Source organism: Homalodisca vitripennis, chromosome 2 (genome assembly GCF_021130785.1).
Source record: "Homalodisca vitripennis isolate AUS2020 chromosome 2, UT_GWSS_2.1, whole genome shotgun sequence".
Classification (NCBI taxonomy): domain Eukaryota; kingdom Metazoa; phylum Arthropoda; class Insecta; order Hemiptera; family Cicadellidae; genus Homalodisca; species Homalodisca vitripennis.
In genome coordinates this window covers 84873286-84898371 of record NC_060208.1, presented here as the reverse complement: position 1 = coordinate 84898371, position 25086 = coordinate 84873286, and the positions used below count along the sequence as shown (strand labels likewise).

At 38.9% G+C, this 25086-nt stretch overlaps 1 protein-coding gene across 1 annotated transcript in view; it reads left to right on the top strand.

The window, feature by feature from the left end:
* Positions 1–25086, top strand: part of LOC124354296 (neprilysin-2-like) — a 51267-nt gene that overhangs the window by 12888 nt on the left and 13293 nt on the right. The window contains exons 4-11 of the mRNA XM_046804639.1: positions 9068–9206; positions 9400–9605; positions 10605–10781; positions 12388–12605; positions 17237–17392; positions 17635–17778; positions 18260–18356; positions 24296–24464. Coding sequence (XP_046660595.1) covers positions 9068–9206; positions 9400–9605; positions 10605–10781; positions 12388–12605; positions 17237–17392; positions 17635–17778; positions 18260–18356; positions 24296–24464 — 1306 coding nt within the window. The remainder of the gene's footprint in view (positions 1–9067; positions 9207–9399; positions 9606–10604; positions 10782–12387; positions 12606–17236; positions 17393–17634; positions 17779–18259; positions 18357–24295; positions 24465–25086) is intronic.

Here is a 25086-nt window from a genome sequence, read left to right as displayed (position 1 = left end):
GTAACACCGCGACCGCAGTGCACGTCTATAGAGTGTAACGGGGGATCTAACTGGTATACTGCGCTCAGTCAACACTATACACTTAGTGGCATAAGGTATATCACAAGCATACTTCAACATCCTTAAGTATATCTGAGTAAAGTTCAAACTACCATGACTGTTACTGAGTTTCAATATCGGCTTGCCAAAGAGGTCGGGGAACGGTCTAAACCGAGACAGTAGGTTCATGGGTTCACGCACCGTACCGTTTAGCATGTCCTCATGGTAAATTACCAATTCAATAGGTACATTCTTCTCCTGACACTCGGCTATAAACGCTATCCACCTATCTCTGTTGTATATACGCTGGCTAGATGAAATCATCAACAGCACTATTGGCGGTAAGCTCCTGCTATAGCAACCTGGTCTTCTATGACGCCAACAAAGTCTATTATACGCATGACCGTGTGCACCACGTCTACTGCAATAGTTACCGCAAAACCTTTTCTTATCTGCGTAATACCACGTGCAAAGATTAGAGCTTACCTTTGTAGGTCTCTTGATACCACCGCAACCGGCATCTGCATACCTTCTAACGTCGTTGTAGTAATAGATCCGCGTACTCATAGTGACTCAAGGAAAGTGTCAATCCCAACGCGGTATCTGCCCTTATAAAGGTCGCGATCCTTGTCTATGACAAGAAATCCATGCTTGTCATTCCACGCTAGAGTGCATAGTTTTTTCAAAGAGTCATACGGCATGTCTGTATTGATGTGATCAGCGTACACGTGTTTAAGATTCATGTCATCCTGTTTAAAGAGTATTAAAAAATTTGCATTGTCTCGTATCAGTTGTTTGGGGATCCTGCTGTACGTTTGGCCAAGATAGAAAACATCGATATTGTTGTGACGGCCCATAGTGAAATAAGCGCGGATGTTGTCATGCTTTTCACACGCTATGTCGTCGAAAACCATAATGGAATGCGGTTTGGCTTCGCTAGGACTTATAACGGTGTTATTATCATCTGAAGGAAAGTAACCAATCTCTTTAGGCAATACCTTTGCAAGAAATTGGTATTTGGGTTGATAAAGTGATTTAGAAAAAACGTACACGTTCTCGTAAACAAGGCCGTTTGGATCAAACAAGAGGTTGAACAGCACGTTGGTTTTACCGCAATTAGAAGGGCCTGCAATAATACAGCGTATAGAGTTTGGTAGGAGAAGACCGTGCTTGCTTTTTTCCAAGTCTCCCCCTCCACCCACATACCGGTCAAAATTAGACACGGGTAGCTCCAGAGACTGCTTCACGACACGCATTCCAGCTGTTACTGACTGCGCATCGTAAATATCTATGTTTAAATATAGCTTGCACCAGCAGTCGCTCTCTCTCTCTTGGACGGAACATTAAGTCCTCAGATAATATGCTTCTTGTCTATCCACGTATCACTTGTTTTATCGAAACCTGTCCATCTAACAAGTACTTTATCTTTTTTTCTTTTTAATACTTTTTCAATTAGATAAACGTCACCAGTTTTTGCTTTGGCTAGTTCTTCTTTGTAAAAACCACCTTTTAACACAGTCCCGCTAGAGTCCATCAGAATGTATGTCTTTGGATTGCTCGGTTTCACGGCGAACACTGTGAATATTTCATTCGTCCAGTTCGGCATGTAACCTTTTTTAAAAACACGCTTGTACTTGCTAATTCTTACTTTATCGTTCACGTTGAACTTTGACTCGATCTGTTTTTTTCCTTTATTTCTTCTCGATTTTTCGATACGCGTCAGAATAAGCTTTACGTGTTTTTCCCTCACATCCTTCGGTTTCATACCGATGCTCCTGTGAACGGACGCGTTGTACTCCTTAACTATTCTCGGTAACATGGAGAGCCACTCGTAATTACCTCTAGCAGTAAACAGTTTCCACATTTTTTCTTTTAGCGTCCGATTGAGCCGTTCTACTATACTTGCTTTAAGCTCTGAGTAAGTGTTATAGTGATTTATTTCGTACGCCGTCATCAGTTTGTTAACATGAATGTTGAACCATTCTTTACCCTGATCGGTCTGAAAGTTCTTCATCTTATGCTTCTTCAAAATTGGTTCTAACGCTCTCGCTACCTCTAATCCGGTTTTACTCTTTAGCGGTACAGCAAAAGCAAACTTTGTTAAGCAATTTATCATCGTAAGTATGTATTTCATACCTTTGTTTTCACCAGCGTACGGTAGCATCTCTACAAGATCCGCTTGGTACAAATCGTCTTTACCTTTCAAGGTGACGCCACGCCTCTTGAAATTGCGACGAGCCGGTCTGTGTAGCTCGTTAGCTATTGCTTGACGCTTGTCCATTACGCAAATGATGAATATCTAAGTAATCTTTTATATTTAACCCCCTAAATTCTACAGCCCCTCCACCGCTGTAGACCGTGGCATGCTCCAAAAGACGCTAGTTCATGCCTCCGTTATCCCCCTGGCATTACCGATGGTTGTCAACACTCTGATCGACTGTCAACACGCCGACCGGGAATACCCATACAGCCCCAACCAACGCTGTATGCTGTGATGGGACAACGAGTTCCCACCTCCCTTCCTTGTCCGTTGAACAAGGGTATTCTCTCGAGCAGCGATAAAGACCGAGAGTATGATACTATATTCCCTTTAGTAGTGGTAGTAGGATTGTGGAAAGAGTTTATATAATCTAGAGTCTGCAGAGGCATAAATCGGATTAGTGGCTGAAATTAGCCTTATTGCATACTTCATATTATTATACACCTGCTGACGTAAACACGGGTTTCCGAGCGCTTTAACAGGGTGGTGGACGCTAGAGGTGCCCGTCCAGTGAAGGTTTCACCCATCTACATGCGTGAGTCCTCGCACCTTACATGGTCACACCTCGTAACGACCGAAGGAAAAGTTTGTTTCTACGGTGTTTAGACCAACCTCCTCGTCACCCCGGCTCTGGAACCGCGAATACAACAGCGCAGGAAGTGCGTCACAACATGTGTTGACCACATGTGCTAGTAGAGGCGCCGTTCTGCCACGTATCCCGCTCTCAGTACTGAGTTCGGCTCCGTGCAGAGTGCTACCAATTATTCTTGGTGCGTATTACCTTTACTCGTTTCTCGTTGATACGTTTTTAATAATACCACTATCACGATCATCCTCTGCGTCATCCTTGGTCTCCAGTGCTAGTGATTAGTAGTTTTTTGCGGAATTCGCAATCAGGATATTCGGGTGAGGAAGATGAAGAACCAGAATATTTCCGGTGTCGTGGTGATGGTGGATGGAGTACGACTAAAGGGAATACAGTACAGAGGTAAATTTATTCATTATTTTCTCATTTTCGCTCCAAACTCAATTCGACTGTGACAATAGACTCATTACTTGTTAACATAATTCTGTATTGTCAGCATAAGGTACCATCTAACTGGTTTTTGACATTTTACAATAACCATAAGGCAGGGTTCCATACTCACCTTCGCGTCTGCGTTTTGGGCCTGTAATTTTGAAAACCTTTGTCTCTTTGACAGTAACTATTTGCCTGGACTTTGTTCTCCTAATTCTGTTTTCTTCAATATCGAGTGTTACCCAGGTTTCACTAAGAACCATTTCTTTAAGTTTTTCAAAATTTAGATTTTTTGAAGTTTTTAGGTTAAGAGTGAGACCCTTGATTTTGCAGACAGATACAAAATCGTTTTTGCTTGTGGAAAAAAACGCGATAAGCATACGTCTTTGGACCACCGGAAACAAATTCTACAATATGAGATCCGGGACCGTAGTCTTTAGCCAGCTCGTCTGTCATCTGCCCTAGGTAGTCGCCGGTATTTACTCTGTACAAACCATTTTTGTATACGTACACAACACTGTCTGTATCGTAGTACAATACTTGTTTACCCAGTGCCTCCAGATGATCATAAAGCTTTAAACGGGCTTGACTTGTAGTGTAGGCAGCTAGGACAACGTTTACAGTGGCTAATGACTCGCCCACTTCTTCTAAATGTTGCCAGCTTACCAGGACAACGTCATCGTTGATTTCCTGTATTCTGTTTACGGCAACGCTAGAATCCATACACAGCTTAAACAGTTCCTCAGGGTCTCTGGTGATGAGCGTTTTTGTCTGGTTTTCTCTCTGCCCAAACTTACCCCAGAACGAGTTAAGCATTAACTTTGCTAGAGAGCGGAGGCCTTCGTTTTTCTCTATCTTTGACGGATCGAGCTTTATTCCCTCGTGGTCGTAATAATCCTGCACATATTTTTCCTTTTCTTCGTCTGTCTGACACCATGATGGATAGCCAGACGCCTCTTGTTTTATCTTTAGAAATTTGTCGATAAAATCTGTAAACAATCCGCCCGTTTCGAAAGTGGCTACGTTGTACTCCCACAGCTCGTACATTTCAACAACTCTATAGCCTTTTTCAACTGCTTTCCGTACTTCATCCATCGTCCATGTGCCAATCAACGCCCTTTCCTCGTCACTGTGTTGACAGTCATCGTTGTTGAGCTCTTCGCCACAGACATTGCACAGTACAAACATTAATTTGTCATTCATTCTAGCTGGAAGCACTGGATGATAAAGATCTTTTGGAGGTACCATTTTGCACTTTAGCAAGCCCTCAACCTGCATTCCCCTCTCTCTGCACTCTTTGTCACCAATGTAGATGGTAGGATGGGATATCGGATATTTACCGTGTTTACAAACGTAGGGATATAAGGAGCATACGTCCACATACTGTATTGTCTCATCTTCCGTACACTTGTAATACGTCATGGCATTTCCGGTTCTTCCTCCGAAAAATGCGTCTCGTGGATTGAGCGGTAAGGTGTTCAACACGGGATGGTTTTCCAAATATGTTAGCTCCTTTTCTGATTTTAGTTTATTAAAGTCACACTGCCACATCTCTACCACCTCATAAGGTGTACGTGACAGCTTCTCGATTTTGGCTCTTGTCCTCTCGTATCTGAGTTCGAGGGTGTCAGAAGGATCTTCTTTCAACGGTTCACCTCTTTTGTACGGGAAACACTTTGGACATCCGTGATAGTAACAACCTTGAAATTCATATATTCTGTCTCCATCAAATCCATCCACCTTCATTCCCTCAATGTTGACCTCTCGCTCTCTTCCTGCGTGCTGTATTCTAACACCTCGCCGCTCTTCTTCCCACGTCAACCATTGTAAAGAAATGCCAGAATGATTGTCCACTAATCTGTATCCTTTCTTTGGCAATATTCCGATTGTTTCAGGCTTTAAGAAATTACGCCTAAACGCCAGGTTACATGCGCTAGCTATGGTGACAGCTTCCAGAAACGGGTCGACATTGCATTCGGCTAAAAATAGAGATCTAAATTTAATACACGCCTTTGCCAGTATGTCAACGTCAGAGATGCAATATTCTATCAGTTCTTTCTGAAAGTCAAACACATAGTTATTGCATACCTGTTCATTGTGCCATTTCTCGAAGTCTTTGTAGTTCTTTTCAAACATTGACTCTGGGCAATAGAATACTTTTGCTGGTATCGGTCCCACGTAGTTTTGGTTTGCGATCGTGTTGAACAGATGAGGGAAGTAGCCTTTCTTCATTTCGGGACCAAGATCAAAGGCTTTAGGAAGAGCGGACAGTGACATGGGAAAGTAGTTGAGAGAGTCAATGAAACGTACGTTGTCAAACTCCAGCAAAATTACTTTTGTCCCACGAGTAATGACTTCCGGTGTGAATTTGGTCTCTTCCAGAATATATCTCAAGATGAATTGGAAGTCGAATCCTTGTCCGTTATGAGCTATGACGCACACGTCTTTGTATGGTTTGCGAATTTCCATTACATAGTTCATAAAACTGGATATTGGGTCTTCCTGAAAGATTTTTCTGCGTTGGAGGCAGTTTTCACAAAACTCGTTATTATTTATACATTGGCTACAGAACTGTTCTGAGACGCACAAGTTAGCTTTGTGAACCTTGACGTCAGGCTCGTTCTCTAAACATTCGTCCTGACGAGTCTCCAGGTCAAAGAATATGTACAGAAAGTTATCATTCTTAGTGGGTACTTTGTTTTGGCGCATGTAACATTGATGATTAGCGGGTTTAAATTCTGCGCAAGTGCTACAATATACTTCACCGCATTCATGTTGTGTTTTTCTATGTTTCTTGTATATGTTTTTCTCACAGTCGAGACACTTCTGTACGTTTTTGCAGAGATCACCTTGGTGGGCAGCAAAGCAGCGCTGGTTTTTAAAGTGACGATTACACTCAGGGCAAGTTATTCCTGAATGCTCGAGCTTGCAGGGAGGTGAGATTGTGCTACAAGCAGAGCAGACATTAGAACATCGGTGATCACCTCTGTGGTCATACGGCACATGACAAGCTTCACAATAGAAATGGCAAGCGAAAGCTGCTGTCAAATTAGTTATCACGTTGAAGTGACCTTTGTGAAACAACAAGTTTATTTTATAAGAGGCTTCCGTATTGTTACCACTGAAGTATACGTCCCGCCCTTTTGCATTATAGCTGAATACTGTTATGTTATATTTCTTCAAGTGGTCTTGAAACTTTTCAAGTTCAGCTATACCAGCCCCCTCTTCTGAAATATTAACTCTTGCCTTTGCCATTAGTTTCTGTGCTCTAAATTTTTGTCTCTTAGCCTTGTCTTCTCGTATAGCTTTAAGTTGAGGATCTTTTTTGGCATAGGCTTTTGCTACCACTATAGCTCGGGGCAGACACAGATTATCGCTATTCTTAATGACTACGATACCTTTTCGTCCTTTGCACTCTTCGCTGAAGCTATTGTATTTACCGGGCCTATTTCTACCTCTACCTACGGGCAGATTGACAACCGTACAAGACACTTGAAACGTATCACTAGAAGTGACAGATTCAGCGTTACTCTGTACAATACCTCCAAAGATTTTCCATAACACGTCAAGGTTAACTTCATCAGCTGGTCTAAAGGCTACGTATCCCGGATCTTTATTCTTGAAATTTAAACTGTTCAAAGTGAAACCTAGGTAATCTGTATCTGAAGCTTTAGCTTTCATTTGCTCTACAACTTCTCCGAACCCCCGCTTAATCCAATCCAGTTCAGATATTCCTTCAGGAGGACTGTTGAATTTAAACGTTGTTCTCATACCGTAAAGTCTAAACTTTTTGACATACGTTTCACTGGTGTTTACTAAATATACAGGCTCTAGCATATTTACCGACATGATATATGGCTTATTGAGAAATGTAGTTGAGGTTTATGTTAAACAAATATGACAATGTTATTTTAAATTTGTTTAAATGAACGGCTATCGTTGAGATGGTACAATGTAGCTATACACAATGACAATGACAGAATAGTGTTAAGTGAACAAGTAAGAAGCAGGCTTACCACAGTGAAGAGCAGCACGGTTAATGACTGGCCATCGGTCGGCCGCTCTATTTATATAGCGCTCCGGTAATGTTCGGTAACCTGAGCACCTATAAATAGCTGACTCACCGGTATGGACTGAAGACTAATGATCTGCACGTGGCTCACGTAGCTCCCAGGCTGACGCAATATGATTTAATGTTTCATGTTGGTTACTGTGGAATGCACATCTGTGTAGTTATTATTGGAGTCGTTGGAATGTGCACCTGCATCCGTCACCGAGAGAGGGAGAAGAGCCGTTGGAATGCACATCTGTGTAGTTATTATTGGAGTCGTTTAACGCCGGGCGCCCCGCGCCGCACGTACAGCCATATCGCGCCGCCACGCACAACTCGTCTCCGTGGTCCAGTGGTCAGCGCGACAGTCTCGCATTCGTAGGGGCCCAGGTTCGGATACCGGCCGCCGGAGACACAAATTTTTGTTCATCCGCCATGACACCGTCCGCCATCGCTCGTCCGCCATCGCTCTCGTAAGGTGGGGGGCTTGCTGCTCTCCCATTGGCTGGGGGGTCGTCGCAGGGGGTCTAGGAGGGGGCGGGGGGTGTTGGAGGGGGGAGGGGAGGGGGGCAGGGGGCGTGGCCTAGCCGCCATTGCTGCTTTCTCATTGGTCCAGAATAACTCCATAAGAGCCCATGTTAGCGCCAAAGTGGCGCCCGTTCTACTAATGTACTTATTCAACTCATACTACTTTCGTCCAGTTGAATTTTGTCATAGTCCACCGATAAGGTGACCATGGCCTTGTTAAGTTCGTACGGCGACTATCGCGTAGAATTAGATAACCGAGTCAAGCAACGACGTGTGGGTCTGTCCTCCTCTGTAGACTAATGGATATAGTCTCGGCTCTCTAACTGAGAGATCACGGGTTCAAATCCCGGGGAGGTCCAATCAGGAATAAACATGTTAACCAGTGTTCAATGAAGCCGTCATAGCTTAAAGCTAGGCTTAAAAAAGAGGAAAAAAGACTTGCGGGGCTGCTCGTTGGATGTTCGGCCGCTGAGCGACCCCGTAAGTAGTCCTACTCAAATATTAGTGGTGGTTCGAAAAACACCCTCTGGAGAAATTTCATCTATTAAATCATTGACTTTAATTTCAGTAATGAAACATATAGTATTTTGTTGTAAAAATATTTGCTGTTTTGACAAATATTATGTCGGTTTTGGTTAATTTATGCTATACAACAGATTATAGATTATCTCACTTGTCCAACGGAACAGTGATCAATTAATCAACCAAAAAAGGCCTAGGATTAGTTTGATTTAAATTTCATATCATATTTAGTTTGAAGAAAAGCGCATGCGATTATTAATTGCCCTGCCACGACTGTATGCACGAGCTGAGGTTTCATATTTTAAAATAACAAAGGCTCTCGCAATTATCTTGGAAATGTCATAAAGTACGAGTAACACAAGGTGTAAATGATTGTTTACGTCCTTTGAATGACAAGTTTAATCTACGAATTTAACAAGACTTCCTTCATCACATTAGATTTATATCATTTTTATAGATCTATCTGTTATGATAACGCTTGAAAGTTATAATCAACGCCAAATTTGCACGTTTCCAGCATCTATAATAAATATTTCAGTTGTGTTTGAGATAATATACATCTGATAGTTCGGATATCAAAACCTATAAATTAGACATTTGGTACCTATTACTTAATAGTTTTGGTATAATGATTAAAATATGATTTCAGACACAAAACTCTTCGTTTAGCCAAGTTAATGATATACTGGAAGATCAGTTGAAGGCTATAGTTTTCGAAGAATCAAGACCTGATGAACCTTACCCATACCAGACAATGAAACATTTGTTTGACCTCTGTTTAGATGAAGGTAAATGTACACTAAATTGCAACGAATTCATTGACAAGCGTGCATGACCGTTTGTTGATCTACATTTGCAGCTATAATGAAATATTTTTATGAAAAAATACTTATATAAATATGTTTATTAAAATATTATAATCTTGTAGACTGGAATACTGGAATAAATAACACCAAATAATGAATAATTCTCCGTGATTAGACAAGATAGATGCCAGAGGAGTAAGTCCAGCGGTCTCCAGGCTGGCAGTTGCTGGAGGCTGGCCGGTACTGGGAAACTGGAGCGAGTTTGGCTGGAGCTTTCTGGACACTGAAATACGACTGAGAAACCTCTCTATCGGTGGCGGAAGTCTCTTCCAGATATCCGTATCCATTGATGCCAAGAATACCAGCAAACCTGTCATCAAGGTGTGTTTTTGTGTGTATTGCCATAGCTAAGGATGATAATACATGAGAAGGAAAGACGAGCTTATCCTTCTTTTGTCATTAATTTTACATGAAGTACAGAAAGGAATATAAAGTCCTAGAGTTTAAAGGGTGAAAGAACTAATAGAAATGGCTGTAGTATTTTTGAATTATTGAAAATAAAGCATCGCGTGGTGTGTTATTTTCCGTTTAAAACCTTTAGCTTTGATAAGCTCGAACTATCAGATACAGATGAGTTGAAATTTGAAGTGATATTTTAGAGTCCAAATTTTTAAAGTGGTAATAACTTTAGTATTTTCAATGGTTTTCCCATGATGTTTATAGAGTATAGTCTTGAACATAACATTGAAGTCTGTTAACAACATAAAGTTTCAAGCTAACTAATACAAATATGAAACATGAGTGGATACCAAATATTCCTTAGTGAAAATAAAAACGACAGACAATTGTATTTTATATAAAATAAAACTTGATTGCTAGACACGCGGAAAATACTCTCATCTTTAATTTTGAAATCGTTAAGTATAAGGTTAGTAAAGATTAGAGGTGCGAAAACAATAAACTGAGTATGCTTAAACCAATTCCACCACCGCAAAAAAAACAAAAAAAAAAAATGGAAAGTGTCATTTACCAGAAGCTAAATACAAAAAATAATTTTAAAAAATCAAAGATCGTTGCCCACGTTGTAACAGAGTTCAAACCCCTAAATGTCTGATTAATCATTTACTTAGTGTTTAATAGCCGAAGAAGAGAGCAAATCTTTCTTGTTGAAACGTTGTGTTTAATTTTTTGAGACACACCGATGTGGTAATCATCTGTAATCCTGGACTGGTTTAAAACGATCCATTATCAATGTTGAACTTCAAATTATTGAGCTCGGTTTGAAACTACATAGCTTATTGGAATTGCTGAAATAATAAGATAAAAGTTATTTGAAATGAATTGAAATTACCACTTTTTAATGCAGATATATTTATACAGATTGACCAGGCCGGCTTGGGACTGTCACGGGAGTTTCTAGTCAAGGGACTGAGCGACCCCATAGTCCAGGAGTACTACAGTTACATGGTGGACATAGCGGAGATGTACGGGGCAGATAGGCGACTGGCACAAGTGAAACTCAACGAGAGTTTGATGTTCGAGATAGAGCTAGCAAAGGTAGGTTAAACAGTGCCATTTTACTTCAAAGTACTCTCCAATATTAGATTAGTGCATACTGAGGCTGAATAGGAAATTCAATATTTAACTGGAGATAAATTAATGGATGGAAAATTGTCATAAGTAAGGATTAATGTTGACATCAGAGAGCCAATATAAATGCTATAAGGCTATAAATGGTTGATCCCGCATGAAAAGGCGTGCATGCAAACAAATTTTATCACCAGCAAATGATAGGGAATTCTTATATAAATAAGTTTATGGTTTTATGGTTAAATTATGGTTGAAGATAACATTTTAAGAGTATTGCAAAGTAAAAATTTTAAAATCTTTCTGTCATACTTTATTAAAAATATATGATCACAATCAGTGATTGAAACTTTTGAAGTCCTATTAATTTATACTTACTGGTCTAAGAACTATTGTTGGAGCATTAGCTAATTATACTATTTAAGTAGTAGTTATCTGTGACCATTTATTTTCATTAGATTAATTTATAAATGCTACGTAGACATATAAAGATAATCTCCTGGAAAACTTGCACATAAATCGTACGCATACATACATATATTGATGCGTTTGGCTGTAGCGTGCTGTCACACAGACAGACAGGCACGCAGGAAAAAACATTCTTTTTAAACTCTTATTCATGGGAAGGAGATACTTTTGGCGAGAAGCCCGAGGCCCTGAAGACATTCTACATGCCATTGAAATAAATTAGCTTCATGGACTTTAATGGTGTTTGCAGAGTTTTATCCGACTCAGACCGGGCAGTTGGTATGTTCATAAGGGAAATTCGTACCAACATTAATTGATTGTTATAGATTAATTAACAGGCGTTTGACTGTAATATTGTGGGATAGATAGGCAAAGTTACGACTGCTTACAATTCTGTCCGAATAATGGCGTGACACACAGTAAATAGGTTTCCCTGGTATTTTACATTTTTAGTCATTTATAGTTTTTAGTTTTATTTATTTAGTTTTGTAGTGGTGTTACTAGACATCAGTTTCAAACCGAAACTTATTACACTGTATATTATTTATTCGTGTTAATACGTTAAACATCCATTACTGATAATATTGCTGAGAACATAAAGTAATGCCTAAAACAAATATATAATAGAGTGCACAACTGACACTAACTTTTAAGATAAAATTAATCCCCAAGAATGAGTTTATATGTAGTGGACAGATTATATGGTGATCACACTCGGTTGTTATAATAACATAAGTAGGTTTAAAGAAATGTTTCCTCAAGTTTTGTTAGGTTTGAATGAGTCATAATTCTTTGTTTGAAGGTTCTTTTTGACGATGGAAGGAAACCTATTTTAACCTAGTTTGTAATTATGTATTAGGTTAGTTATTCACCTGAAGAAGAGATCAGATTGCAGATCTCGAAACGTACAGGTGTACTGTAGTGTTACTGATTTCTTGTTTCACTGATCGATGGCAAATGTCCGGAAAAGCGAGTCATAATCAATTGAGAATATTCGTAAAATCGATGATCCCTTCTAGTTATTTTACGACAATACCCCCAAATTCTGTAATCTAATCAACTGAAGCACAACTGCTACAAACTCACTTAATAGTACTATATTTTCTAGATAACAGTACCTCGAGAACAAAGGCGGGACTTTGAACGCATGTATAATCCCTACGGGCTGGAAGATCTGATGGCAGAGTTTGGCTGGGTCAACTGGACAGCACTTCTGGAAAGCATGCTGCCAGCGTCAGTGCAGCTCAGAAAAAACGAGCTGATTATCGTCAGCGAAATGGAGTTCCTCAAGAAGCTTGAGGTGTTCCTACAGAAGTACTCCGATGAGTAAGTGGTAACATGTGTTAGAACGAGGTACCGTTCTGGAACCATCTAGATTTTATGGATCGAGAAGACATGTTCGGGTTAACAGATTTTCAGTTTTCTGCAGTTTCGAAGTGATTATTTTAACTCTGTTAAAAGATCAAGCTGCAAGTTAAAGATTGTATATTGTATAAGTTTTAATATGTGCTTGTACGAGGTGTGTTCTAGAACCATCTTGGTTTTATCGATGAAAAAGGCGTTTTCGGGTAAACAGATGTTCAATTCTCTGCAGTTTCTGACTATTTATATCTTTCTAAAAAAAGCAAGTTGCAAAGTAAAGAAAGTATATTGGATAATTTAATATATTATTAAATATAATTATTGAAAATAAAATAGCAGTGTCTCAAAACTGATAGTTACTTTAAAAAGTAGATTTTAAGTGTAGTTATGACGTATCAAGTTTTATTGCGTTATTGTAATCGTTAAGAAAATATTAGCCACTGCAGAACATTTGGACAATCCTGACTTTGGTTAGTCGAATATTTGTGTAGTTTAATAGTAGTAAGCTCAGTAGCTAAACAGTATATTTTGTTTCAACACGTTATCTGTGTTTATAAACTTCTTTACTATAGTATTACACACTTATAATGTACAAAATGAGAAGTAGCGAAATATTATGTAGAGTGAAAATAAATAATTTACATGAATGAACTAATTTATTTTGGCAAATACAGCTACGTCTTACCTTGGAATATTAATGGTCAAAGTCTTTGTCAAATACAGTATGTAGTGCATTTATTGTTGTTTTTATTTGGATTTTTTAGTTAATATATAAAATAAATTTTAGAAGACTTTATTCCTAATCTAGAAGTGTTTTTTAAAAATATTAACGAATTATGCGATTATGATTCAAAATCAATGAAAAACACATTTTTTCAATAAAAATAAAACTGTTAATTGTACGAATTTGTAAAAATTAATGTAAGGCAGTTTTAAACATAAATTTGAAAGTATCAGAATAATTATTATGTAACCTCACCCGGGATGGTGTGCACTTCTCCAGAAGAGGTGTTACTCGCTTGGGATCTCTATTTGTGAACGCTATTACTGCGGGTTTGCGGTATCTGGATGCAGCACCAGCCAATGACCTGGGTGAGGACATGTCTAGTCTCGGTTTGAGTCCCGGGCCTGGGAATACCATCAGCAGTGACCATGACCCCTCTGGGAGCTGCGATGTTTCTCTGGTCCCGGGAAACTAACTGGGATGGGGGGCACGGGGCGTCTCAAAGTCGCGCACCTCAACATTAGATCCCTCAATACAGGGTTTGAGGAAATGTGCTCATTTGTGCGTGACTTTGACTTTGATGCAATTGGGATATCTGAGACATGGCTTCACCCCGGCACCCCATCAGACAATTATCAGATGACTGGGTACACACTTCTGCGATGTGATCGGCGTGCTGACTTACACGGCATTGCAGACGCGGTGACAGGTGGTGGCGTTGCCTTGTATATGAAGGAGGGAATCTCCTTCGAGCAGCACACACTTACTGAGGATGTGGGCCCTGGTATCGAGTCTCTTTGTGTTGTCCTGAGGATAAGGGGAGTAAGGCTTGGTTTATGTGTGGTATACAGGCCACCACATGTAAGGTACACCTCACTGTCAGCTTTGTTTCACTCTATCTTTGTTAACTTGGCTATCGGATCGAACTCCATTATGTACTTGGGCGACAAGAACATAGATTTATTGTCAAATAGTTGTAATGAAGCCAAGTACTTACGCCGACTCTTGAAAGAATACAATGCAATACAATTAGTAAAGGAACCAACAAGAGTGACAGCAACCTCTTCCACCTTGTTAGACCACATAATAGTGGACAGGTCGGTCTAGGTCGAGAGGACCGGCGTCATCGATGCAGCAGGCATTAGGGACCATAGAGGGGTGAAGATAACGGACCACAAGTTGATATATTGTTGCGTAAAAGTTAAGAAAGAGAAAAAAGGGCCAAAAATGATAACCTATAGAGATTTTTCAAAATTCAACCCAGAAAGTGCTGTCAAAGCAGTCGCGGAGATTGACTGGGAGAGAGCAATGCACATTGACGGGGTTGACAATATTGAGCACTTCATCACTACCCATGTTATAAGTGTATTTGATTCACATGCTCCAATTGTATGCAAGAGAGTGACAAAAAAGAAAGCCCCGTGGAGGAACGATGTCATAAACAAGCAGACTAAACTAAAAAACGAACTCCGTAAGATATATTGGAAAACCAGGGACAGTAAAGATTGTGGGAGATGTATAAAAGAACACGCAATGAATTGAATGGGATGGTGTGGAGAGCAAAGAGAGATTTTTTCACTGAGAAATTATCCACTAACAAGGATCTCAAAGATTTTTGGACTTGTTTGAAACAGTGTAATATAGTTATGAAAAACAGAAATGAAAACATTCCACACCAACTGAAGCTTGATGACATCAATCAGTATTTTGTCAATATGGGGAATGGAAATGAAGCCAGAGTTGAAGAAATCGATGTCTTCAGAACTAGTAAGAGAATTGAATCGATGAATCGTTTTAGCTTTTCTGCTGTCACTGAAGATGATGTAAAAAAAGCACTAAATGAAATAAAATCTAGAGCTGTTGGTAGTGATGAAATATCCATCCAAATGATTAAGGCCGTGAGTCCGTATGCTTTGGGTGCAATTACTCATCTCATTAACAAATCATTGATGAGCGGTGTGTTCCCGCAGAGATGGAAAATGAGTGTTGTTCATCCATTGCCAAAAGTAACGTCCCCTAAAAGTGTCCAACAACTGAGACCCATCTCGATTTTACCAGCAATATCAAAGATTATGGAAAAGATAGTAACACGTCAAATAGCACAGTATATGAACGAAGTAAACATATTGCCAAAAACACAATCTGGATTTAGAAAAAAAGCATAGCACATGCACTGCCCTGGTAAGTCTGTTCAGTGACTTAATTGATGCGAAAGATAAAGGGATGTGTAGTTCACTAGTGATACTGGACTACTCAAAAGCATTTGATTCCCTTAACCATGAACTTTTGTACGCTAAGATGCATTTTTATGGCTTTGGCAAAAATTCAATCGAGTGGGTAAAATCACACCTAGGAGACAGAAGTCAGGTTACAAAGATGGGAAGTGAGACGTCAACTTCACTTGTCAAAAGGCGAGGTGTTCCTCAAGGAAGTTGTCTTGGACCTATATTGTTCAACTTATATACGTCTGACTTCCCAAGTTGTGTTAAAAGCTGTGCAGCTCACCTGTACGCAGATGATTGTCAGTTGCGCTTGTCATACGAGCCTGGCTCCATTGATGAGGCTATTGAGAAAATAAATTCCGACCTAGTGAACATCAACACTTGGTCGGTTAACAATGGCCTTAAACTCAATATAGGTAAGTGCATTGTCCTTCATCTTGCCCCACACAATCTGGTGCAGGCCCTTGGTCAGAGAGGAGTGAGAGTAAGGCTCAGTGGGGAGAGCCTGTCTGTCTCTGAGTCAGTCAAGACTCTCGGAGTTGTGCTTGACAGTAAGCTCACCTTTTCTGATCATGTCACTCATGCTATCCAGCGTGCCCTTGGTAGGCTGAGGGGTCTGTACAGGTTTAGAAGTCTGCTGCCAGAATCCGCTAAGCTCCGGCTTATGAGTTCTCTTGTTCTGTCTGTATTTTATTACTGCTATCCTGCATACGGCAACAGTATCTCTAGGGGAGACACAGATCGGATTCAAAGACTGCAAAACTCTGCAGTTCGATTCATTTTCAATTTGAGGCGCTTTGATCATGTGTCACCCTTCCGAGATGCTGTCAGTTTGTCCCCCATGGAAAATGTATGCAGGATCCTGACATGTGGCATGATCCACAAGGTGCTTGCGCTGGGTGAGCCACGGTACCTGATCGAGAAGCTCCAATTTCGGGAGGAGGTCTCTCAACGCAGTGTCCGCCATGGTGACCTGCTTCACTTTCCCAGAGTCAAGCATGAGTTTGGGAGGAGGAGCTTTTCTTACTTTGGCCCAAAGTTGTACAATGACCTCCCCCAGAACCTTAAACAGACTTCTGTTACTGTTTTTAAAAGTAAACTAAGAAAAATGATTGTACAGTATTGTCTTGTTTGGGTGTTTTGTGCTAATAGAACCAGCTTAAAATGAAATTTTTGTTTTATTTAATTGAACATTAAAAAAATGCTAAAAAATTAGTGTAACACATTTTGTGGCAAGAACCATGTTAAAATTACATTGTTGAACATCAGTAAATTTTCAATACTAAAAATGCTCTATTTTCTGATAGAATAATTCCTTTGAGATGCGGTTTGTGGCATTCAATTCAGTAAGCTATTACCTTTAAAATTATGTATCACAAGGTATAGGCTTCCATTAAGAATATTCACGATACCCTCGGCAGGACGTCCCCCGTTGGTGTGACATAACAAAACATTGTTCCAAAAAGTAGATGCCCAATCTCTATCACGATTGTAAGAGGTTTCAAATTTATATTTAAATTATTAAAGGATATATTTGGGTGTTTCCAGACATAATATACACCCTGTATATATATATATATATATATATATATATATATATATATATATATATAAATAATATAAAATAATATATTTGTTACTTTGGCCAGAGTGATTGCCAACTACATGATGTGGCAAGCAGCTAGTAGTATGACGGAAATTCTTACCACCCAGATGAGGAATAGAGATATGGAATATAGCCGAGCGACTGTAGGAATAGCTGCGCGAGAGCCACGGTGGAAGGAGTGTATCGGAGTCGCTTCAAGGTCAGTATGTAACATAACCTTCAATGTTTGAACAATTCTAATCGAATTGACCTGAAATCATCGTTTTACAAACTGATGCTCAAGTAATAGCATTATGTAGATCTGTATTCCCTAACGTAAAATATATAATGGCCTTTCCAAATAGTTGTTTTTGAGATTGACGTTGGACCATTGCAAATGGTCAACCGATAAATTCAAAAATAAAGAAATTATTGTTAACTCAGCTGATTCATCATTTTTAGCCTTTCACTGGCTCTTTCTTCGCTCTACGTTGAGAGATACTTTGATGAGACCTCCAAAAAGGCAGCTCTGAATATGACCAATATGATACGTGAAGAAATCGTCCGTAACATTCAAGAACTGGACTGGATGGATGAAGAAACCAAGTAAGTAATTAGCTGGATAAGGCTTTCGAGATGGTATCCTCAAATATGACCAACGTATTATACTTTAATATTGAAGAAATCACCCATGACATTTAAGAGCAAGATTAGGAAAAAAAATCCAGCAATATCTATAGCTTTATGTGTGTGCTTCATATATATCATGTAAAATTCGGCCAAAAAGTAAACAAAAACATATTTTTAGAGGTGGTCCATGAGGCACTATCACAGGTCCGTTGCTCTTTAGATACTATGTTCTGTACTCGTACATGGATTACGCTGATGAGATGTGCTGTCTTACTTGCAATAACATACATTTCTAAAACCAACAACGTTATCTTATAAATGTTATGGGATTATAAATAATGCCAATCGATTTATTATTTGAATTATATTGATGAGTTAACATTTTAGTGTTTGATTACAGATTAATTAAATCCAAACCACTAATGCACAACTCACAAGATGATTTACAAATTTCCAGAAAACGAGCGGTGTACAAGGCGTCTCAAGTTGTTCAACATATTGGTTATCCTGATGAGCTAAATGATATGGACAAAATTGAAGAATACTATAAACGGGTAAGCAATAGACTATAAGTAGCATAGTTTGTTGGTAGAGACTACTCTAGATAACCCGTATTTTCCATTGTACTACTGTTAGTTTGCGTGTGCCCTCCATAGATAGCGCTAGGTGATTACACATATCTAGATCTCTATCACTTTACTTACTTTAACCCTTTAGAACATATAATGTGATCCTAAAATAGGGAGCAAAACTTCGGCAAATAGTTAAACACACTAACAATAATGGTAATAAAGGTCCCTATAAATAAATGTCTGAGAAAACTTAATTTTTATTTTCTGTCCATCTCTCTGTTTGTGTTTCTTACTTTATGCTTTTCTAAGTAACAGCTACAGCTATAAAGTTTTTACATTTCGAACATACGAACCTGAGCCTTCCTGAGGAATATTTTGCCGTTTCTTACCCATAAATATGAATAATTCTTTTTATGTTTCACTGATGGAGCAGCAGCTAGTAGTTTCCTCTTGGTAGGACTGAGACTCTCGTTCACGTAGACGGGAGTAGCAGTGGTCGAAGCGTAACCAACGGCAGACGTCGATAGCTTCTCTGGAATTGTTTATATCGAGAGCAACGCCAACCTTTTTCACAACTTTGTACACGTCTTCGTTGTTGCTTTCAGGCATCCCTTGAATCTCGAATGTGTTCTGCACATATATTGTTCATTGTCCTCAATCCTGAGCTCAAAATCAGTAACTTTCCTTTGAAGATGGATATTTTTCATCCTTAAATCTTCAATAAGTAGAAGGAACTCAGTTAACTTTGCACTTTGACTTTTGATTACGTTGTTTTGTTCATAATTTTTTCAGTAACAAGCTCAAACGATTTGTTAGTTTAAAATTTTATTCACTTACGGACATCGGAAGTTTCATTGTGCTTTTTTAGCACGTCAGATAAAGCTGTTCTATATCAGACTCCGGGCCACAAAATTCAAATTCAAATTCCTTTTATGTCGTAAGACAACTTTTGTTGTATGACAGAGTCAAGTACATGCTGTATATACATATCTTATAAAGTAAAACAATAAAAATACAATGGTTATACAACAGTAAATATTATACTAAATTTTTTTTTATTAGTCTACATAATTATAATTATTGTCACAAAAAACTAAAAATGTAAAACGAGTCACAACTTTACAATTGTTAGTTTATGCCCGATTAAAAAGAAGTTTACAATTCCAACAAATAATGCAAGAAAAACAAAACAATAAAACAAAAACATTATTATACTAGAAACTCTCCCACCGTGTAAAAACAACCCGCCACTAAATGCTCCTTTAGTTTTCTTTTAAATTCTTCCTTATTTTGGATGCACTTCAGCGGTTCAGGAAGTCTCCAAAAGCACCTGACACCGACATTGTGCGGTAAACTCGCCGCCCAAACTGTCTGGTGTGCAGTTTGGCGGAGGTTTACTCGAGCCCGGGTGTTGTGCTCATGTACTGCGGATCCATCAGTAACTGCTACACTGTTAAATTTTGCAAACATTATTGTTTCAAATATATACAATGACGGTAGCGTTAAGGTTCAATTCTTTAAAAGCAATTTTGCATGATTCTCGTTTTTTCAGTCCAGCGAGTACACGAACAGCACGCTTTTGCAACACAAACACTCTATTAATTTGTGCTAGTGTAGCTGAGCCCCAGACCAGCAGGCCATATCTCAAGCGAGACTCAACGAGAGAGCAGTATACAAGTTTAAGAAGAAACTCGTTACGGTATTTGGCAAGTTGGAACATTAGGAATACAGTCGAAGACAGCGACTGGCATACACAGTTGATATGAGTACGCCAGCTGAGGTCATCATCTATTTGTACCCCCAAATACTTGACACACCTTCTTTGTTGTACTACTGAATTATTAATTAGAATAATAGGTGAATTATCTTTCATACGTTTTGAAAATTCCAAAAAAATTGTTTGAAGTTCAAATGCAAATTTAAATTATTTAAAAATTGGTACAGCTGTGTCAAAACTATATGACTATTACTTTCTAAGTCCTCGACTGTCCCGCTAGAAAACCCGAGGGCTATGTCGTCAGCGTACATAACAAGCTGGTTATCTGGGATCGTCTGGTGTAAGTTGTTTACATATAGGTTGTAGAGTACTGGTCCCAAGATCGAACCCTGAGGGACACCAAAATTGACTGGAGCCCACGATGAACGACTACCCTCAACCTGCACACACTGCTCTCTCTGAGTTAGGTAAGAGCTCAGCCACTGTGGAGCCAAGCGCCCCAGACCGAGACACCTTAGACACTCCAGAAGCTGTGGGTGACCGACACAGTCGAACGCTTTTGTCAAATCCATCATCACCCCCACAGCCCGCCGATTTTGATCCAGCTCGGTCACAATATCCGACACGAAAAAACTTATTGCCTCTCCGGTACTTTTACCCGTCGTGAATCCGAATTGTCTCTTATGTAGAAGTTCATTCGAACTCAAGAAAAAATGTAATCGGCCAAGAAAAATTAGCTCGAAGACCTTACTAAAGGTAGACATTTGAGAGATGGGACGATAAGAATCCAGAGTATTACAATGCCCCCCTTGTGTATTGGAATCGCAACTGTGCTCTTCAGTGCCCGAGGGAACCGGCCCTGTCCGAAAGAAGCTGAAACTATGTTAGACAAAGGTTGGCTTATGGTTTGAATGCAAGATTCTACTACTTTACTTGGTATACCGTCAATACCAGAGGATGTTTTGTTTTTCAACCTCTTCACAGCAGAGACCACCTCCCCCGGGGTCACCGGGTGCATCGATACTGGATTATCATGCAGGTAGTTCTGCACCTGGAACTGTAAAGGAGGTTCGTGCCGATTTTTATTCAAATTTTCACTCACTGTCGTGAAATGCCTATTAAATGAGTCACAAATTTCTTGCTTGTTCTTTACAATACGTCCCTCAATCTCAATTTCAAATTCAGAATTCGAACTCAAGCCTTTTCTTACATTCGGCTTGATGAGTTTCCAAGCGTCTTTGCTTTTATTGGAAGATAATGAGACCGTTTCAAACATATATTTGGACTTAGCATTTTTTATAACTTTAGAATAAAGCTTCTTATAGCATTTATAATGATTCTTTTTCTCTTGTGTTGGGCTTATTCTTAAATTGAAATGTAAAGATTTTAATGTTTTGCTTGAAGTTACTATACCTTTTGTAATACACTTTTTATTATTGTGATTATGTTTTAATTTAACTAATTTCTTAGGACAAGCGACTTCAAAATTATAACTAAAAGTTTGTAAAAATCTATCAAATGTATTATCTGCTGGCAGGAACTGATTTATGTCATTCCACGGTTCCCTGGATAACATGAGGTTCAACAAGCAAATGTTATTTGAGGTTAACTGACGGTTAGGACGTGTGTTGGCAACGATTGACCCGACGGCGTCAAATACAGAGACGAGCTGAGCGAAGTGGTCAGAAAGTCCTGTTCCGAACACCTCAACAGCCACCCTCCCCTCCGGCATGTCAGTCACCACCCAGTCCAGCAATGACTGCCTGCTAGAGACCAAGTCCTCACGAGTGGGAGAGCTTACTAGTTGTCTCAGACCGTAACAGGGTAAGAGGTCTTTCATGTCCTGGAGAGCTACTGAATGGTCCAACCAATCAATATTGAAGTCTCCAAGGATCATCAGATTGTTCTTTTTACTTAGTTGCTCAAAAAGTTCTACCGATTTGTTAAAAAAGACATTTTTGCTACCGTTAGGGGAGCGATATAATCCAATAATATTGAAAGTAAAAGATTGTTTCAAAGTGAATTTAGCCCCACAAACATCCATGTTCATGTCTTCTGAAAGATGAGAGAGATCGATTACTTCAAAGGATATGCCACGTTTACAAAATATAACAACACCTCCTGATTTACGAACTCCTCTACAAATATGAGCATACCAGCGGTTAATTATCAAAACTCACATTTTTTATTTCATCGGTTTTCAGACCATGTTCGGTAAATGAAACAATATCCGGATTTTCGGTAGCCAATAATACCTCCACTTCATCGATTTTTTGACGTAAATATTGAATATTTAGGTGAAGAATTTTTGAGTTGGTTGTTTTGAACATTCCTATGGACTGAGAACATTAATTCCAGAAAATTAACAATCTAGAATCGGGACATTAACTAAACAAGGTTGGTTACCTCTAACTTGCTGGCTTACATCTAAAAAACGTTCGTTAACGAGAACTGGTATCCTCTTGTCAGTACCATACTCCGAGTCAGCATCACCAAGGCTCCCCGTCCCCGACATCGATCTCCTACCGGGCTGCAGGGGAGGAAACTCCGACAAGGAATCCAGAGGCGGCGACGCTGTCCCAGTGGTTGGCTCAACTAGGGCTCGAATGCGGTCGAAAGAATCAAACTGAATGCCAGATGAAGGCCATGTCGTGTAAAATGCTTTCGTTCCAGCCGACGAGAGTCGATAACTTTGATCCCCTCCTTAGTTAGGCTCTTAAGTCGGTGATTAACCTGGTTCACTAGTTTGTTGGTGTAGCATCTCGGAGGGAGGTCAAAACGGTGTGGTAAGGAGACGACGACCCAGTTGGTGTATTGGTTGGCCCTTATAAATCTCAATAGATGTCCTGGCAGAGTAATAGCAGGTCGGTCATGCCTGGGGGTACAGTTTGACACATCATTAGTGCCAACAATTAGAACTGCTTGTATCGTTCTTTGTCAATGATTCTGCCATACTGTTAGCGTTCTTCAGTATGTATTCAGAGGAAGCATTGGAATTGGAAGCACAAACAAAAACACTATGCGACACCTTTCCTTGCAATATACCAGAGATGTTTCTAGCGTGACTGTCTCCAAACACGTAGACTCACAAGGTGACTCACAAGACGTACTCTTCTTTCTAATCACAGCACAAGATGGACAGCGCCAAATTTGCTTCTCATTAGTTATATAGCCAACATCTTCTTTAGATAAACTAACACATGAGTATGGCATGGGTTTCTTGCAGTCCGAGCAACAACTTTTATGCTAGGTTGACCTTTTTTGCAAAAACAGAGCATGATTTTAAAAAAATACACACGGTCACTAAATTGAAGAATCGGCAGTGGCAGATAATATAAGGGTAACAATAAGTCAGATAATAAGGTGCTATAAAGCATTTAAACACGTAGAATATAGGCATGATTTACTGTACAAAGGAGAGCGAGAGCGCCAGGTAAACCGGTCTGCACTGCTCAGCGTCTGACTCATAACTGATCAATTGAGTGTAAGATATTAAAGGCATTTTGAATGGAATATAATCTAATTCATAATACAATAAATCACAAATAGGGACATTATTTTTACGTAGTTTACAATTTTAAAAAGTCAAAAGTGAGTTGAATAACAATTGACATAATCCATTATCAACTTTTTACCAAACTCGAATTTAACCTTTGCGACGTGATAATGGCTGTCAATAAAGTTCAACTATCGGTATTATAAGATACAAATTGCTTAAAATTGTATTTTGCGAATTATAACACACAATAATGTTAAATTTCACCAGAAAATATTTATGAGAAGTTACAATTATCGAGTTTAAAACGACTCCTATGAAAGGTGGATTTAATAAATAATTATTATAGTGAAACCGTAAGTAGCACAGAAACTTATCAACGACAAGTAAATTTTTAACTCTGTTTATCCTTAAATTCATTAAATATTTTTTTAACAGTTTATAATACGTTATAAACTGACATGCTATTTGGATTAATTGTATATATATTTATTTTATATTATATATTAATTGTATATATATATATATATATATATATAACAATAAAATTAATGAACTAATAATCTTTTTTAATATAGTTGTCTGGATTTCCCCATTTATCACAGAATAGAAAATGCAACTTTTTAACCCTTTAAAGATGTAAAAATGAGATTACGGATTGGAAATGTGATGTTTTGTGAACTATGCTGTAAAAGTTTTGTTTCCCAGCTGGACATTGACAAAGACCAGTACTTCGAGGCATTCATCGATCTGTCTCGTTGGGAGAACGACTACACGTTCCGCCAACTTCGAGAGGAGGTAAACAGGACAGACTGGAGGTCGCACGGTACTGTCACTATGGTAAACGCCTTCTATAACCCTATGGAGAACTCAATGCGTAAGTAGACAGTATTCATCCTTGATTATGATGATATTCTTACAGAAAAATGCACTGATACTTCACGCTAAATAACCTAGGTTTAGAACATTCAATGGACACATCAATATTTTTTTGTATCTACTTCCATTATTTTCGTAACTATAACTTAACCAACTTATATATCTATAACAAACTAAAGAATCGATATATTCATTAAACTTACAAAATTATAAGTTCTATGCGTTTCATACGTATATCTCAAAATAATTGTGTAATGTTTGTTCAATTTATAACTTTTACAGCTGAGGTAGTTTAATCCATAGGCAGCCTTTAATCTGACTAGTATAATACGCTGGTTGTTTCATTCAAACATGGTAATTGCTGCAGTATAATAAAAGGCCACTACCACAATGAATCATAGTGTCTCATTAAAATTAATAAAAAGTATGTAAATGTTAAACTGTTTTGGTTGTTACAGTTTGTATGTACACACAACAGATAGGTTTTATATAACGTAATTTGTGCCAACATTTTTTATATAGTTTAGATAATCATAAATATGAATCTATTGTGGTGGTGGCCTCTTAATATACTGCAGCCCTGTTAATTATTTTGTGATAAAATAGCAAGGGAAAACAAG